At 37.2% G+C, this 19,510-nt stretch overlaps 1 protein-coding gene across 1 annotated transcript in view; it reads left to right on the top strand.

Annotated features, from left to right (window-relative positions):
• Positions 1–19,510, top strand: part of gli2b (GLI family zinc finger 2b) — an 87,319-nt gene that overhangs the window by 8,232 nt on the left and 59,577 nt on the right. The window contains exon 2 of the mRNA XM_084395100.1: positions 6,895–7,020. Coding sequence (XP_084251226.1) covers positions 6,906–7,020 — 115 coding nt within the window. The 5' untranslated portion in view covers positions 6,895–6,905. The remainder of the gene's footprint in view (positions 1–6,894; positions 7,021–19,510) is intronic.

Raw genomic sequence — 19,510 nt, 5'->3', positions numbered from 1 at the left:
AATGTCCCATTAGATATAGTTTTTCACTGTATTTAAAGGAACTTAGCCCTAACCAATTAACAGGTTTTTACTGTAGCAGCTTTACAGTCTTTTACCATTAAAATTAAGACTAGGATATTTTTTTTGTATAGCATTCTCATGTAAGAACAAAAATAGCAACAATTTTACTCCACATTTCTGTTTGACATACTTTATTATTGCCAGTGTTTTCTTTTGCACGAGAATCAATGCAAAGATGAATAATTTTCCTGTTGTGAACAGCAAGGCGACAGACGATCGGATCCTCTGTGGTGTTTTGAACGCTGCCGTAAACACTTCCAAGTCGTCATCCCGTATTTATGGTAATCCAGACACAACACGAGCGTATTTTTACCCTTTAAACGTGTGATTCTGTGAGGCATTGGTTTGATAGCAAACAGCTGGATCTCCTCCTGATTTATGGTCTGTTTTCACATAGGAAATGACCTGCGACACATGTTCCCTCACTAGGGCGCTCTACTGAACAGCTGCCCACCTGTGAACGAGTGAGAGAACGATGGCCACGTGTTTGCGATTCTGACAGCAGAGCAACTGCATCTTCTGAAACGTGTTTGACACATTGACCTCTTTCAGAAAGACTTCAGATAAACAGAACAGGGGTGTGTTTTCCATACAACGACGTAACTCGGTGCTTCACTACTATAGTGCGATGCATCGTTGAAGAAATCAACTAGCTAATCACGACTGTTTCCCGAAACCATAATATTGTCGTCAAAGTGGTCGTTCAACCACGTTGGTTTATGTCGTCACGCACGTGGTGGAGTGATAACTTCTTTTAATGAAACTGTTTGAGATCGAATTAACGCTAGATGTTTTGATATCAATTACAGACATGGCATCTGAGGACTATTTCTCATTTTTCTCAGTTATTTCGCTTTATTTCCAGATTCAATCATAGACTCGTTCTTACACTAGAGCTCGTTCACACATGCGCGCGCTCTTCAGAAACGACGCTTTAAATCTCTTGAAAAAACTCAAAGACGTAAATGACATTTGTATGTATTCTAAATAAAAGACACAGGTTGTACTGAATGTCATCTTGCTTATTTTGCTCAAGATAAGGATTTATTGAGTCCACATGTCATGCAACCTAGAAACTCTGCTTCTAACCACAGGTCGAGATCTGTCGCTCAAACACACAACTCTGCGATGCTGTTTGCGAATGTTCGTTGGATCGATGGTTTCGGGAAACACTGACTCGTTGAACTGCTGATAACGACGGAACTTGCGATCATAGTTGGCTAACGATGCTTTCGGGAAACGCAGCCCAGATCAAATAATCGATCTATAAAGCGCTGAAGTCCAGATTGAGAGGATCTGCAAACACTCAGGCTTTGATATTTGTTTGCAGCTCATCTTCTAGTGGTTTTCCTGACAGCTCAGATGAAGAATCCGCTGTTAAAACCAACATGCCATTGATTTGAGCACAATGAGGTCTTGAGGGGGAAAGTAAAGTTCAGTTGTTGTTGCTCTGCTCAATTATCTCCTGCTAAAGCTTCTATTGTGTCTCTGATGGCCTCATGAATGGTGTTTGTGTTCCTCAAGACAGTGAGAGCTCAGGAATGGAGATCAGGATTATTTGCTCCTGCTGTGCGTCACAAGCTTGTTAGAAGTGTAAATGACGATTGTTCATTAGAAGAATAGCTAATTATCATTTCTTAAAGGCTTTATTTTATTTGAATAGTAGGATGGATGTATATAGAGCTGAGTGAAATGGATGATATTGAATTTGAATATATCTCAGTATTTACTTATTTGCTCTGAAAAATTTAATGCAAGAAGTAAAATACAGCAAAAATCTGTATTTATAGAATATCTATCTATCCATCGTTCTATCGATCATTCTATCTATCTATCTATCTATCTATCTATCTATCTATCTATCTATCTATCTATCTATCTATCATCCATCCATCCATCCATCGTTTTAACATTTGTTCTATCCATCCATCCATCTATCTATCTATCTATCTATCTATCTATCTACTGTATCTATCTATTGTTTTAACAATCTATCTATTGTTCATTCTATCCATCCATCCATCCATCCATTGTTTTAACAATCTATCTATCTATCTATCTATCTATCTATCTATCTATCTATCTATCTATCTATCTGTCTGTCTATCTATCTATCTATCTATCTATCCATCAATCCATCCATCCATCCATCCATCCATCCATCCATCCATCCATCCATCCATTGTTTTAACAATCGTTCTATCATTCTATCTATCCATCCATCATCCATCCAACCATCCATCCATCCATCTAATTGTTTTAACAATCTATCTATCGTTCATTCTATCGTTCTATCGTTCTATATATGTCTATCAGTCTGTCTGTCTGTCTTCCATGCAGAGTATGTATATTTGCAATTTTATGAATGATTGAATCTGAATCAGAGATTTGAGTTGATTCATTGAATGCTTTCATAGTGTGACTTCAGTTTAAGTTGAACTTAACCCGACTTTTGTTTCTGGTTAATTCCCACCAACATTTAAAGCGATAATCCTTAGATCCCAGTCTTTCTCACTTCCCATCACCTACTAAATAAAAGCCTTTAACCGCACGTGTAGTGCGAGACAGACACCAGAGCGTTGAGCGCGCTGATCTCAGGTCAGTTCTCAGTGGTGTGAATGATGCTGTTATTTCACTGGCTGTAATTAATGAGGTGTTCCTGTAAAGCGGGAGTGTTTTTCCCCACTGATCCGTCGTAATGAGCTCTCGGATGCCGCGGGGTCTCTGGTCTTGAATGGCACAATGTCTTTGCCCGAGATTCACGGAGAAAAGCCCCTCACACCTGTTAGAGCCCTTCAAAGAGGAGCCGTCAGCCATCAGCTCGTAAAGAACACACACGGCCGTCCGTCACACACTTTCAAGAGTCAGAGCAAATCCAGCCCGTGATTTAAAAGCTGCGGCTCCTCATGGACTGGGTGGAATAGCAGCGCTGGAGTTCATGGATGGAGCTTTTTTTTATGCTCATTTACACAAAATTAAACATTCAGTTTCAAACAATAATTTTAAAATTTATTTTGAGAGTGAGAAGTGACAGCTTTCATGGCCTGTAATATATTATTATCTCACCGGCTGCTGTGAAACTGAACAGAAACACTTGAGCTGATCTGGTTCCAGTCATTGGCAACGTTCGCCTGTTCTGGAGCATTTTCTGGTTTTCATTTGTCGTTCTATAAGAAACATATTTATTTATTAAATGATTGTAGTTTCTGATGTGCATTTCAAAACGTGCAGCCAATTTGAAACTCTATATGACTTATGTATTCATCGGTACAATGTAATGTATTTTCCAGTAATGTAAAGTGACATTTTTCACATTTTCCAATAGGCCCAATAGGCAGTGTTTTAATCATATATGATTAAATACTATTAAATAGGATTTATAATATGAATAATTGATTATATTTAATATTAACCCTATTAATTTAATATCTAACCCTAACCCTAAATGTATTAAAATATTAAATAGAATTTGTAGTAATTTTATTTTGATGTTTATATATATATATATCAAAATAAATTGAACCTTTCCGTATGAAAATTATTTTTTTATTTAATTTAGCATCCAGAGCATAAAAACATATTCAAAATGTTGAGTTAAAACACTTCTACAGTATAAATCACTGATCATTAATCAGTATAAATCAGAGAGCCACTTTTATTGTGTGGTAAAGCGCAGTGAAAATCTCCTTTTGCATGTAATGATATATTTATGATCATAAAATGAGTCCTTGTGCACTATTATTACTTTATATTATGAAAGTTGTTATGCACTGATTATAGATCTCAAATCTCTTTTTCGGAGCTTGAAAGTAAGTAAAAATGCCTGTCCACGTTCTCCATGAGTAATCGGGGGTCAGGAGTGAAGTGCTGGTGGGTCTCGTGACTGGAGCTGATTAAAACACCGTCAGGAACAGCGAGAGTGCCTGTTGTTTGCGTGACCATCTGTCTGTTTGGTCTTTGACACCCGTATTATCCCGTCATACTGGTCCTGCCGTGAACACGAGGCTCTCGACTCCACAGGGGCGTCTGAGAGAACAAACTCTGACCCATCCTGAGATCCACAGTGCTCTCCACGTCCACAACCGTGTTTGTCTTTCACGGATCTCAGTCAAACTGCAAGGACAAAGACAATACTTGAGTGTGACAACAGCTTCATCGTGGAAAACTGTGTGACGTACACTAGATTATATATTTTTCTTTTCTTTTTTATGTTTTATTTAGTATTTACCTTGTAAATAAAAAAAAATATATATTTTATATAGGCTATATATGTTTTTTTTTATTAATTTTTTTATATTTAATTTTTTTATTTAATTTTAAAATCAAATTTCATATTTTATTTAGTTTTTTCTTTGCTTTTTCTTTTATATTTTTTCACCTTATTTTGTATTGTTTTGTTTTTGTTTGCTTTGCCATATTGACACATCTTCACACTAGGGCTGAGCGATATGACGGTTTATAGATGTAGATAAATGTAGAATTTTTTGCATGCTATCAGTGACCAAGACTGCTTTACATTATTAACTAAATGAACGAGGCATGAACATTGAATAATGTGAAATGACACAGTGGGACACACGTCACAAACAAGTCAAGGCGAAGTTAGGAAGTGTTTGTTTGGCACAATGTGAAGCAAAGTTCAGTTTAGTTGGTTTATAGAGTGTAAGTGTGTGTGTATTTTGTGCGCGTGCATTTGTGTGTGTGTGCATGCGTGTGAGTGTGTGCGCTCGTTTGTATGTGTGTGCGTGCATTTGTGTGTGTGTGTATTTTACGTATGATTCATCCAATAAAAATGTGTCTATTATGTTAGTTTGACCGATTTCAGTCTTTAGTTTTGAACTCAGTTTGAATCAGTTTTAGCATTGATGACAAACTGGTCAATTAAAGTAAATTATGCATAATTACATGCAATTAACCCTCAATCCTAATCCTATAGTAAGTACATGTAGTTAATTATTATTACTCAGTACTTAAATATATAATTACACTGTAACAATGACACCTTAAAATAGCGGTTTTCTATTTGATTATGTAATTTATTCCTGTGATCAAAGCTGGATTTCCAGCATCATTACTCCAGTCTTCAGCGTCACATGATCCTTCAGAAATCACTCTAATATGCCTAACAGAATATAAAATGACTCATGATATGATGTAAGATTTTGGCCATACCGTCATTTTAAACGGACTGCCAACATTCGGAACATTCGGAGCCAGGATTCTCCAGCAGGGCCGATTGAAACGACTGATGCTGTTGTTTCAGCGCAGGATAAATGTAAAGGTGAACGTAGGGTCACAGAAATAGCTTATGGGATTTATGGAGCGCTTTTTGTCATCCTGACTGATTTTGGCCGTGGACGGTTGCGATACGCCCTGATATGTGGACCTGTAAAATTTGTAGCCTTGAAAAATATGAGGGAATGATGATGTCAGCTGAAAATAAACGTCAAGATGTTTTTAAGTCAATGCATGAGACCAGGAACGTGAATGAAGTCATTTTTTACATTCTGCGTCAGTGACTGATGGTGCCAGCGGCTGGATAGGGGGCATCACTGTTGGCGAGGCAAAGCGGAAACAGATGCTATCCAGGATCACAAGTGTGTTCCTCCTTTAATCGGCTTACCTTGCCTTAAAAAAAGAGAGAAAAGAGACGGTTGAGTGACTAAACAAATCTGCTTCTGCTCACTCAAGCCATTTCAATAAGGTGCCGTGATGCAGCTCACAGATTCCTGTTTCATAATGAGTCAATTGTACGCGGATTTATTTATTAGTGTGGCTCATAAACTAACATCTAAGTATTAAAGGTCAGTGAGTGCATCATCCTGCAGTGCATTTTTAATAAAGAGATCAGACTGTGTGAGGTGGGACTCTTTGAAGCAACCAATCAGAACGTGTGTTAGTAAGCGTGACCTGATGCTATTATTTTAAAGTCTTCATAATTAACTTTACGAACAGGGAGATTTTAATTAAAACACTTTCATATACTCGCAAACTTCCCTTAGCACTTCCCCTCGGGATTGCCGTATTTAAGTGCGTCGGACTTCGCGACTCATATGTTCACTTCAGACAGATCCACGGACCACAATGCAACACGACTGTGACGTGACAGCAGATCACGCTTCATTACCCCCACCGCGCACAACTCTAGTGTATGAGACTGCAGTTATTTTGATATTCAACCACATGATACTTGTAGCTACGTTAAGCTGACTGTTATAGTTTATTGTATTGTTAATATTTTTGTTTATATTTCCTCCGACAGCCCAAGCATACATGCAGGCCTATACAATGGTGCATAAAACAAATTCATAAGGAAAAAATAATTTTAATAATAAATCAGCTCCATTGCGGATTCCAGTGATCAAGTTTTGATGTGTTCCATTTAAACAAGGGTTCCGCCTGTGATCATTCTTATTATTTGATATTTTTGATATTTTATATATTTTTGATATATTTTTAAATGTGTTGTTTTATTTCATTTTATATATATAGATATAGATATTTATATGTGTATGTATGTGTTTTTTATTTTTATTTTATTTTTTCATTTTTAATATTTTCTTATTTTACTTTTTCTTTTATTTCTTCTTTTTTTAGATTTTCACATTTTATTATTTCCTTTTATTTGCACGTTTTTATACATATTAATATTCTTATTATTTGATATTATTTTTTTTATATATATATTTTTAAATGTGTTCATTTTTATATATATTTGTTTTATTTTTATAATTAATTTTTTATATTTTCTTATTTTTTTCTTATTCTTATTAGTTATCTGTTTGCTTTGCCACATTAATGCATCTTCATGTATATTTGGTCTCTCTCTCTCAGAATACTTAAGGATGGAGGCCAGTGTGCCCAGCGCCGCAGAGAAGAAGGACTGTAAGACATCCGCTCTGGATGGAAACGGCTTCAGCGAACTTCCCAAAAAACCTGCCCCATCATCCCTGGCCAGAGGTACGAACCCGTCCGGTCCTTCCCAAAACTACTCCGACTCCATTTCACTTCCTACGACTTTCCAAGGCATCTAAACGGGATCGTTTTCTCATTCTTACATGCACATATTCAGATTTTGCACCATTTGTTTTTGCATATCACATGACCGATTGCACCGCATCATGTTTGAATACACGCGACACAAATGAGATTTAAGAACAAGCAACTTTATATATATATAGCACATTTTCAAACAGCAGAAGTTGCCTTAAGTGCTTTACGAAATTGATGATGTTAAAACCATACAACAAAACAAACAGAACTTATTCAAAAGCTAGTGGCAATAGATGGAGCTGACTAATGTGCAAGAGAGTTGCACATTATTTTTTACTTTTGCATGAGGTTTAATGTGAGACATATGATATTTCGCAGCAGAAGCGAGTCTTTCTCAGGTTATTTATCACACCAGTCGAGAGCTTAAAGACTCCAGTAGAGCTCAGGGAAAGAATATGCCCATGAAATATACATTTTAAAGATAAAAATGTGGCGCTCGTGGTGCCGGTCGTCCCTGATAAGCTGAAGCCAAAAGCCCCCGGAGAGTCAAAGGTGAGCCTCCATCAGGCCTGATATGAATCCTAATATCACGTTCCACCAGCAGCCTTCATTAACACAGAGTGACCGGCGCGCGCACGAGTCTTACACGAGTCGTTGCCACGTAATCACGGCGGATTGGGCGAACGAGCATCTATTCTACAGGGCTTTTTAGTGCTCTGTTTGCTCTGAGATTAATCAAAAGTTACACACACGCACGGATGGACAGATAGAAAGAGAGCGAGCATGTTTAAAACATGTCTTTAGGAGACCGATAAAAGCGGTGAATAATGAGGCCGAAAGACCTTGTTCTTACCTCCAGAGTATAAGTGTTATGAATTAGTTAAAATGGCAGCCGCGGACGACACGCTCCTTCAGAGAGCCACCTTTGAAATGGTAATACCTCTTGTGAATTTTTTTTTTTTTTGGGGGGGGGGGTTCACAGATTGATGAAGGAATTTGGTGGCCTGCCATTGTAAAGAAAAGAAAATCCATGATTTGTTGAAGAAAGGAAGGGAAAAATAGGCCACACAGTGGCAACAAGACAGTTGAATGGCATAATTTATAGAGTGTGATTTTCACTGGTACATGATTAATATGATTCATTTTTAACTGCAGGGAGAAATTATGGCGGAGATTTAAGTGAAAGTAGAATTTGAGATCATCCGTCTTAACTCTAACTTTGCTTGATTGAAGTAAGAAGTGCCGTTGATGGTATCAGATGGAAATGTTATTGCTCTTTGGTTGCATTTCCACTGCAGGTTTTGATGCCCAATTATGATTTGTTGACTATATCAGACTTTTTGACTTTTTGACTTTTCAAAATTGACCCATATCGGATATCTGCATTTACACTATACACTTGGCGAAACAACCTAAGATACACACACTGACTCGGAAAAGCTTAGTCTGAAATGGAAGTAAATGTGATTTTGCAATGATAATACAAGCTTTTGCTTTCCGCAGCATCTTTAAAGGTCAGCAAAGCATTGGGTTTAGTCTTCGTCCTAAATTGCGCCATTGAAAAGAGTCACGTGATCGCGGTTGGTGTCCACCTGAGTTGACGTAATACGCCTCCGTCGCTTTTTCCATGACGTATGACTCGGGAATATCCGATCTATCCACATGGCAGACGCAAATGCACCCATCCGATTCATATCAGATTTATTTCCACTGTGAACGAGGCTCGAATCCGATCTGAGGATATCAGAATCCAGATGCCGTTTTCCTGGATGGGTCACATCCGATCTGTGCCACATAATCGGGTCACTTGAACCATTTGTCGGGTATATTTGATCAAACTATGATCAAATATACAGATTTGATTTCTGATTTCTTAGGAAAAACACAAATTGGTGACATATAGTAAGAGTTGTGGACAGTACAGCTCATGATGAGAAATTTGAGCACATATTGAGACTGTTTTCTTGGCATTTCTGAGCACCTTTTGAGACATTGTTGAGATCTCTTTTGAAACTCTAGAGGAGACAAGTTAGATCAGAATATTAATGAATACTATAACACTAAAAAATAACATTGGCCTCAACTTTTTCTTTACTGTCGGTCTTCAAATACATTTCAAGTCAATTTTGTCTCGTTCGAGAACAAACTGAGATTCTCTGTTCATACTTTCATGATTATACACCACGGTACTGAAAGATGGTATTATAGTCTTTTTCACACTCAGATCTGTTATGGACGTTCGCAAACTTTCACTAGCTTTGGGGTCGACAAAATCTGTCCAGAGAGGAAAGAGTATGGTAGTAGAAGAGAGCGAGCGTGTTTAAAACATGTCTGTAGACGACTGATAAAAGTTGTCTGTAATGAGGCCGAAAGAGCTTGTTCTTACCTCCAGAGTATAAGTGTGATGAATTAGTTAAAAAGGCAGTGGCAGCGATGGACTTCTGAGATGTTGGTAGAGCGCCACCTTTGAAATGGTGATTTTGGTTGCTGATTAATGAAAGACTTTGGTGGCCTGCCATTATTGAAAATGGTCATTAATTGTGAATCAAAGAATGGCATGAAATTGGGACATTTGTGATCGCGATGTGAACAATGTTTATTTCTGGTGTTCTGAATGAATATTGAGCAGGGTAGTAACAGGTAGTTTGGATTTGAGCTGAAAACACTTTTTTAGCAGACGATCACGGCAAACCACAGATCACAGTGTGTGAGCGCTTCAAAAACTACATTTAACGAAGCCCGATGCTTTCTTTAGTGTGTAATGTTGCGCATTAAAAAGCTCTGCAAAGTCCCTGAAACGCCTCCGTTGTAGTCTCGAGTTTTCTTCTTGGAACGTCACAATATTCCTCATTTAAATAATTCATACGCAGAATAAATATTTTTTGCTTAGACACATGTGAGAAACATGAGACCTCTCTATCTGCTAAAATTTAATCCTACAAATGCCAAATTTAGATTAAGACAATTAAAATTATTTAAAAAATACTTTTACAACTTAATCAGTGTTGGTATTATTAACTAAAACGTATTAAAAAGTAGTTTTTAGTAATTGAAATTGAGATGAAATAAAATATAAATATTAGATGAAAAATTGAAACAAAAAACTAAACTTAAACTTTTACCAACTAAAAAATAAAGCTATGTAGAAATACATAAATAAACTACTAAAAATTATGAAAGCATATAACAACCTTAATAAAATTTTAAATAAAAATGTCACTACAACCACCACAAATATAACCAGATCAGAACGTCTGAGAGCTTTTGGACATTTTCATAGTATCTTTTTTATTACATTTTTTACTCAACGTCAAGAAAAACGTCAATGCGCCCCCAGTGGCCAGACTTAACACTACATGCTAATTGTTCACCAAGAACTACACAAATATGTATTTTCTTTCATTGCTTTACAATAAGGAGCCTCTAAAGGGACATGGTGAAGAACAAAAAAATGAGATGGAAGGAAAAAACTTTTGTGTTCCCCCGGAAACTTTGCATTCAAAGAACACAAAAATTTTGCGAGCGAACAAAAACGTTTTTTTTTTTTTGCGAGTGAGCGCAAAGGTTTTGCGAGCAAACGCAACGTTTTTCAGGGTAACGCAAACATTTAGCGCGCGAACGCAAATGTTTTTTCATCATTCTAAAAATTTATGACTTATTTTTCTTCGGTGAAACACACACACACACACACAAATATTTGTCTCAATGTTTTATTTTTGTCCGTGCAAAGTTGTTTGGACCCCAGTGTTGTTCAAAATATATTTTGTGTTATAGAGAGAAAATGATAAATGAGTAAATGGAGTCAATTATTCCTTTAACAAGCTTAACCGGTAATGACTTCCTCAACCAGATTCAGCAGAAAGGCCGGTGTTTTGATTGGTAGATCAGCACCAAACCAGCAAGTCTGAATGTATAGACTGTTACCAGCTGTTTGCTGGTCTAGAATTACGGTCCGAACTCCAAATAAACGCGCGCCAGTTTAATAGCCGTACAGTCGCGGGCGTTCAGGAGAGAGCCTCAGCTGTTCGCTAGCGCTCAGCGACAGAGCAATTACTTATCGCTTTAATCCGGTTTATTATCCCGGCCCGCAGACTCTGATAAGTGAATATGCAGCGAGACGAGGTCCTTGAACCCGGGATCACATTCCCTCGAGCCCGGCGTCGAGCGCTTTTAATATACGGTCACGTTTGGCGGCTTTACGGTTGTGGAGTTTACAACGGGCCGCGGTGCCGTTGTCACCTAAGTCATGCCCACCGCGAAGACGCCGCTATTAAACCCCTCTCTGTTTTATACCCCTGTCCGCCGTTATTTATCCACAACGGTTTCCTCTCTATCAGAGAACATGGCTAATGCAGACTTTTAATATGTTATTTACACATAAAAAAAACAAGCTATTTGTGTGAGGAGGGGAAAATAAATGGGCCGCCGCTCCCCTCGGCTCCGTTATATCTGAGTTTAACAATCTGGATTGCTAATAGAACCATTTATCACGAGCGCCGGTCATTTGTTTTATGTTAGGGGCCCGGGGCCCGCTCTCACAGACCTCTATGGAAATGTGACCGTGTATTATGAACCCCGAGCGCGAATCACCTGATTTAAAAGGGAAAACAATGCATGTATTCAATTATAATGCGACCAGGTGTCTGTGCGCCTCTGCGGTGCGCTTTACCGGACGGGTGTTGTGTGGGGGTTACAAACACATTCAGGATTTGAGGGAAAGCGTCACAATAAGCAGTAGTTAATGCATTAGATCAACTAACAATAAGCAATGTATATTTTTACAGCAGTGTATTCATTTTTACGGTTTGTTTACAGTGCATACACTAATTTTGGTTACACTTTATTTTAAGGTGTCATTGTTACAGAGTAATTATATATTTAAGTACTGAGTAATATTAAGCAACTACATGTACTTACTATAGGATTAGGGTTTGGTTGAGGGTTAGTTGCATGTAATTATGCATAATTTACTGTTATTACTATGGTGAGTACATGTAACATATGTAACAAGGACACTGTAAAATAAAGTGTCGCCCTGAATGCTTTTGAAATATTGGTCATTATTGCTATATATTGTCATTGCAATATATATATATATATTGCACTTATTCTCACAGCATTTAAACTTGTGCATGACGACCTTGGCAAACTGTGGAGTCTGAATGCGCTTTGCACAGCGCAGCATGTTGCCTTTTGTTAATGCATTCAAATGAAGCATGCATGCATGCATTTTGAAAAATGGCAATAAGGAGCAGCTTTTCCAGTGTTTTGTATTCATCTGAATTGCAGATTTCTCTGGTATTATTCATTTATTTAATAGTGCAATTATTCTTTTTGCAGGAGTGAGATTGCAAAGTTTGGTGCAAAATATTACGCAATATATAGAATAAAAAAAAAAAAATCAATGTTTGTGCGTGTATCTCTGGCTGTAGAGCAGCTGAGGTTTCTCTGAGGCCTGTGGGTAATGACTTGATTAACTGGAATCGGTGACTCACGACATACATCATGGTGAAAGTGAGTTTGTCGTGTTGTGAGGTGATTGATGGCCACGCTAAGCGCCGCTGCCGTGTTTTCTGCTGAGTCGGGTCAGTCCTGAGGGAACCGGGAGGCAGGATGCTTAACATCTTTACAGCCGCCACACACACACACACACGCTCGCAAACAATACGGGGTCAAACGCAAATACAGTATGCTTAAACGCATATTCTTGTGCATGCAAACATTGCTCAAATGATTTATGCCGACTTGAGCATGAGATTGAGCGAACGTATACACTGTCAAAAATGATTTTTCGAAGATGTAAATAATACAAAGATTCATATTTTTTCATGTTAATTCAATGTGAAATTCTTTGTCAAATTTACCAGTGAAAATGGTTCCTGCGCCAGTTTCCTTTTCCAGTGCAGTTCATCTTCTTAAAATGGCATCTTTTTGATTAATATAACCATTTAAAAACATGGCCTTATCTGAAATCACGCTCTTCACGCATCCCACATCGCATTTTATGTTGAGGCATGGCTGCATTATTCAAACGCAGCTGGTTTTATATACGAGAACGAGGGCTGGATGGATGGTCGTGTAAATAGTTTTTTAAGAGAGGCCGGTTACGATAAGGACAGTTTCCTTTATCAACGGGATGAAGTGTTTGCGGCGACAGTGAATAATTGACGGTCTCTCCGTAACCCCAGGGGTCAGAGCGCTGGCAGAGAAAAATGTGTCCGGAACGGCTCCTCGTCCACGACTGCGAGAGGACGTCCACTAATCTTCCTGAGGAGGGGATTTTCTTTCTTTCTCTTTCTTTCCTTCCTTCTCTCGTTCATTCTAAATGAGTCTCTCACAGGACGGCTTTACAGGCCTACGGAGGTCTCTCTCTCCCTCTCTCTCTCTCTCTCTCTCTCTCTCTCTCTCTCTATATATATATATATATATATATATATATTCCTTTCTCTCACTCTCTCTCTCTATACCTTTCTCTCACTCTCTCTCTCTCTCTATACCTTTCTCTCTCTCTCTCTCTATATATATATATACCTTTCTCTCTCTCTCTCTGTCTCTCTCTCTATACCTTTCTTTCTCTCTTTCTTCAAGATCGTGTGCAGCTTTACTGTGTTTATATGCAGAAAGCAGAAACTGCTGTAGGTTTGGAGCGGCTTTTTCTGAATTCAGATATTAACTGGAGTCACAGGAACAGAATTACAATTACAAATATTTTAGAACTACAATTCAAAGAAACATGCCTCATGCAGTGCATTCTGGGAAATGAAGTGTACTTCCAACCTTGGTAAACGATCTATCTATCTATCTATCTATCTATTCATCGTTTATCGTTGTATCTATCCATCCATCGCCTTGACAAACTTTCCTTTTCTACCTAAAAAAATACAGTTTCTATGACTGATTCTGATTTAAATTCAGGAAAATAGCATTTAAAATGTAATTCTAAATCACACACATCTGTGTCACTCATGTGATGTTTCAGGTTTTTGTTTGTGTCCTGTACTCGTTCCCAACTTGGATTCGCTGTGCACATTTTCCTTACAAAAAGTACCATAGTATTACCATGTTTTTTTTGGAAGTGTACATTAGTGGCCATTAGAGTTAATCCAGAATAAAGGCTGTTTTTTCCCTGGTCTCATGAACAGCTCCATATGCACGTAATGAGAGCGCCGCCGCTGTAACAAAGATGCCAATTATTTCCATTTTTTGCCCACATGGAAGCAGTTTTGTGCGCGGCAGTAATGGCTCTGCAGGTTACATACATTTTGTAAACATTTAGCTTGATGGCTTTGTGCGATTCGCGTCTCTTTAATCTGAGATTTCTTTTGGGGCCCAGAAAGAGAGAAAGATTAGATATACACACTCCAAGCCGCTCGCCCGCACATTTCGGAGTCTATTTATAGAGGGCCGCGCTGATTGCCGGATAAAAATCAACTTCAGATACACAAGGGCTTCTTTTTTCTCCCCTTCGTTTTCTTTAGCGAGAAAGAAAGAGCTTGTTTCAGTCATTAAAAGAGACTCGGGCGAGCCCAGAAATCACAAGAAGAGGAAAAAGAGGAAAAAGTCCAGCCTTATATCAAACACTGCACTTAAACCGCGAGGGTTTTATACATTATATATCAGAGAGCATGCCACGTTTTTATCCACTGAAATAATTAAAACGCCGGAGAGATTGAAGAGTTTTCACACACTTTCCATCGAACACATGTTGTTTAGGGATGGCGTGATGTTATTATGACCTCACAGGGTTTGGCTGCATTATAATAATGCGATACAGCCAAGAATGAAGAAAGATGCGAGCAAAAACCAGATGTGCTCGATGAAACACTGCAATTAAGTGTATCTGATATTCTTTGTTGCGTTGGAACGGGGGATTCATGCATCAAAGGCTTCGGTCGGAGCGATTGGGAGCTTTCGAGAGACGTCTGGAGACATCAATCTCACCCAGACAAGAGTTGCCCAAAAACAACATGCCCAATTCCTGCCCATTTACAAGTGTTGGAGAGATATATGAACGCTTGGGGGGATTTCGATGTTCGCAGCATGGATCTATTTATCCCTCTCTGGCTTGTTTTCCCCAACTGTAAATGCGCTGCTCTCCTCGGAGACGCCTCCACCTCTGGGATTTGATGGGATTTACGGAGCACAGACTTCCATCCCTGAAGATCTCCAGTCCTTCATCTCCTGTATTCCCAACAGAAGCCGCTCTGTGGGAATGTGGCCGTGACACTGTTTACAGGCCCGTTTCTGTGTGACACCAAATATTGCAACTTCTAACCCAACTCATCAGTGCTGCATATGTTTGATAAATAAATAAAAAAACTGTAAAAATTGCGAAATATTATTGCAATTCAAAAGAACTGTTTTCTATTTTGAATATAATTATATATTCCTGTGATCAAAGCTTAATTTTCAGCATCATTACTCCAGTCTTCAGTGTCACATGACTGATCTTGGCTTAACATGGTAAAAATATTGATTAGACCACATTGAGGACCAAACCTATAGAAATTTTAAAATAAATAAATATATAGCTAAATAAATAAAATGTAATAATAGGAAATTAAATACAGGAATAAATGACTTGATAAAACAAATAATATATTTTTTTAATTAAAATGTAATCCTGAATTAATTTTTGTATTATCCCTTTCCGTCATTTATTATTTTCAGTATTAATTTTTACATTTATTTATTTTCTTTGTAACTATTTTTTATTCTTTAAATTTATTTCTATATGTATTTATAGTTTTATTTATTTTATATTTATTTAAGCGTTTATTTATGTTTATATTTATTTATTCCCGCATGTATTTATTTCCAGATTTATTCATTCATGCATTTATTTATTAAAAAAAAATTCCATGCAACAAAGGGCGGCCCTTGCACTAAGACTAAAACCATTAAAAAAATTGTTACTTAAATATAATTACCATGAGTTAGTTGCTAAAGCAACATTTCTCATTTTCATTTAGTTCAACTTGATTTATTATATTATATTATATTATATTATATTATATTATATTATATTATATTATATTATAAAATATTATATTATATTAATCATATTTCAGTTAGTTTGATCAATTGGTTTGATGTTGTTTTGTTGTGAACTGAAGTAGGGCACCATAAAGAAAAAAAACATATTTTTATTTCTTAATTGTTTCTCCTAGACAGCAGTGATACAGTAAATAGGCCATTTTGTTGAAGTCTCTTGCTTCTCATCTGTTTCTCTTGAGAAAAACACCCCAGAAATCTCATGTGTGTCTCCTTTAGAGTTTCAGATTAGGAGCCCTATCTTACACCCGACACAATGCAGCGCCAAGCGCGACACAAGTGTGTTTTGCTAGTTTCAGCCTGACGCAATTATCATTTTCACGTCCTGCGCCACGTTGTTTAAATAGCAAATGCATTTGCGCCCATGGGCTGCTGGTCTGAGAACGAGGTGTGTTCTGGCGCATTGTTGGAGCGTTGCTATTTTGAGGCAACAGAAATAGACTGTGCCATTGACCAGCTGAAACCTGGTCTAAACTCAATGGTGCAATATATATATATATATATATATATATATATATATATATATATATATATATATATATATATATATTGTTATTTAAAGAGTGCATTAGTAATGTGCGCCTATAGGCGGGTCCACAAGTACACTCTGCTTATTAAACACACAGGGACGCACAGCAGCACACAAATATTTCAAATCAAAGGATTACAATGTAAAATATTATTATTGTGTACATGAAGATATGGTGAATCCGGCTTGTCCCGTAGATGTTCTGCTAGCGCACTTTAACCTCGCGCACGAGCAGATCCGTTTGCGCTCTGGAGAAGCGTTTGGTCTTTCCACTATCAAATTCCGTCATGTAATAGTGAATCCGCCATGGCACGAGCACAACTGGCATTTAAAGTTAATGGGAGATGAGACTCTGATTTAACGCACGTAAATCCCAAAACACACCCATTACTCATTAAGAGAATAGGGACAACACTTTTAGACCATGCGCCGGGAGCGCCGACCATTTGTCCCGTTGTTAAACTAGCAAAAGTGGATTCAGACACGCCCTCAGTGAACTTGCACCGTGCGCTTTAGACTATGCGCTTATATCATTAAAATAGGGCCCAAGATCTCAAGCCTTGCAAAATCCAGATTTAAAAGTTTAAATTTAAATTTAAATTAAAAGTCTGAATATGATCTCAAACATTTCTCCCCAAATGATCTGAACTGCTCTCCACATTCATTGTACAGCTCTATACCTTTAGTGCATGAAGACTATTGTGTCGTATTTCTCCTCAGGTAGTATTTTAGGAGAAAGTTTGTGCTTGACTGAGATCTCCTTTAAATCTGGTGAGCTGTGAAGAGCAGTATCTGGTCGCAGCTGTATGATATCTGCTATGTCTTCATGAAGCCCCTGCAGGTGTTTGGCGTGTTGCTCTGATTTACCTGCCCGCTAGTCGTGTTATTAGCCTGTCATCTTCGGCTCGCTCTCGTCTGATTGATGTCTCACGGCTCACTCTCCTGGTGTTAGTTCAGGTTAGCGTTGCGAAGGCTCTTCTGTGTGGCCTCGGGTGACTTCAGAAACGCTGCCAGGATCAGCTCTATTATCTGTCCTTTAGGAAACGCAAACGGAGCTGAACCATCCAAGCGGATAAAGCTGTGAGAGGAGCATTCCTCCGGCGTGACGCGGGCCTGGATGGGTTTTGCGGTTTCTGCATGTCGGGACGGTGTCTTTCTGAGATGCTGACGCATGTACTAATGAGTGAAGATAATTAATGCAATGACAACTTCAGATATTACGTAAAGAAACGTGCTAAACGTGGCTCCACAAGCAGCAAAAATGAATGGATGTGTTTTGTTCATGTGTTTGTTCAAGTACACTGTAAAAAATAACTGTTGGTTTAACTTAAAAAAGTAAGTTACCTGGTTGCCTTAAAATTCTGAGTTCATTGAAATTAAAAATTTGAGTTAATACAAAGGTGATTTGACAAAAGAAAAAAAATTGTGATACCAAATTTTTTTTACAGTGTAACACAAATCGAATGAGGTGAATATAACAATTATGAATCAGAAATTATGCATTGAAATCATGATTGCATGAACATTTTTGTCTTTAGAAAAAAAAGAACGTGCACTGATGAATGCATTCATTAAAAATTTTTTTTTTTTTATATTTCATGTAAAGTATTTATATATAAAATATTTTATATACTGTATATATATATATATATATATATATATATATATGTGCTGTCAATCAATTAAAAAAATAACTAATTATTCACACATTATTCTGTAATTAATCGTGATTAGTCGCAACATGAAAGTTTTTAATATTGTAAATTCAAATGTAATCTAATTTTATATTTAGGCTATATACATTTATATAAGTGCTGTCAATCAATTAAAAAATAACTAATTAATCACAGATTTTTCTCTAATTATTTGTGATCAATTGCACCTAACATTAAATATTCTTATATATTTTTTATATTGTAATTTCAAATTTAATCTATTATTTTAATCTATATTATTCATATATTTATATAACTTTACATAAAACATTTAATAAATATTCATCAGCATGATCTTTTTTTCCCCCCAATGAAAGTCGGTGGGGTCCAAATTAGTTTAAACTCTTGAAAATATCTTCTTTTGTTCTCTGCAGAAGAAATAAAGTCACGTTGGTTTGGAAAATACATTTAGATTTCATGTTTACTTTAGTTTCAACTTTAATTGCTCAATTTGATTGCAAAATAAAGCTCAACAAACCGAATGTTGAAATGGCTTTAGGAATCGCCTGTGAAACACTGCGACATTAAGACTGAGCCGAGGAGAAGTGCAGTGTGGCATCGACCGCACGTTACCCACAACTCAGCCAGATGTGGATGAAAAATAAACCAGACGCTCCGGGTGAACCGTCGAAGTCCTCGCTATTTGTTTTGAACGCTCCAATTATCCTGGTTACGTTGATGACTCTGACAGACCCGTTTAATTTCTGTCCGAACCGACGTTAGATTTGGGTATAACTTTAGTTTTAGTGTTGAAACTGCACCCATGAAATGATTCCTTCTTGATCCTTGTTTTTATCCTCAGAAATCACTAAGCTAAACGAGTCTATGCTGGGAAAATAACGGGATACAGAAAAGATCAGTGCAGGAAAACCATTCATGCTTTTCTGAGAAACACTTTTATTCTGACCAAAAAACACTCTCTAAAAGATGGTTTGATTGTCATGAAAAGTGACGAATCTCAGTTTTATATGAAATAAATGAATTATTTAGTAATTTACTTCAGAAATGTGATATTATGATGCCATGAGTTCATCTGATCTCCTAATGACTTAAACCTAAATCAGACTGATTTCTACTAGTGATGCACTGAGACTGAAATCAAAATGTTCATTTATCTGACAACCGAAAAATGTTTATTTAATGATCAATTAATCAAATT

The sequence above is a fragment of the Rutilus rutilus genome, assembly GCF_951802725.1.
Source record: "Rutilus rutilus genome assembly, chromosome: 22".
NCBI classification, from domain to species: domain Eukaryota; kingdom Metazoa; phylum Chordata; class Actinopteri; order Cypriniformes; family Leuciscidae; genus Rutilus; species Rutilus rutilus.
The sequence above is the reverse complement of the archived record's forward strand: the minus strand, read 5'-3'. Positions and strand labels throughout refer to the sequence as shown.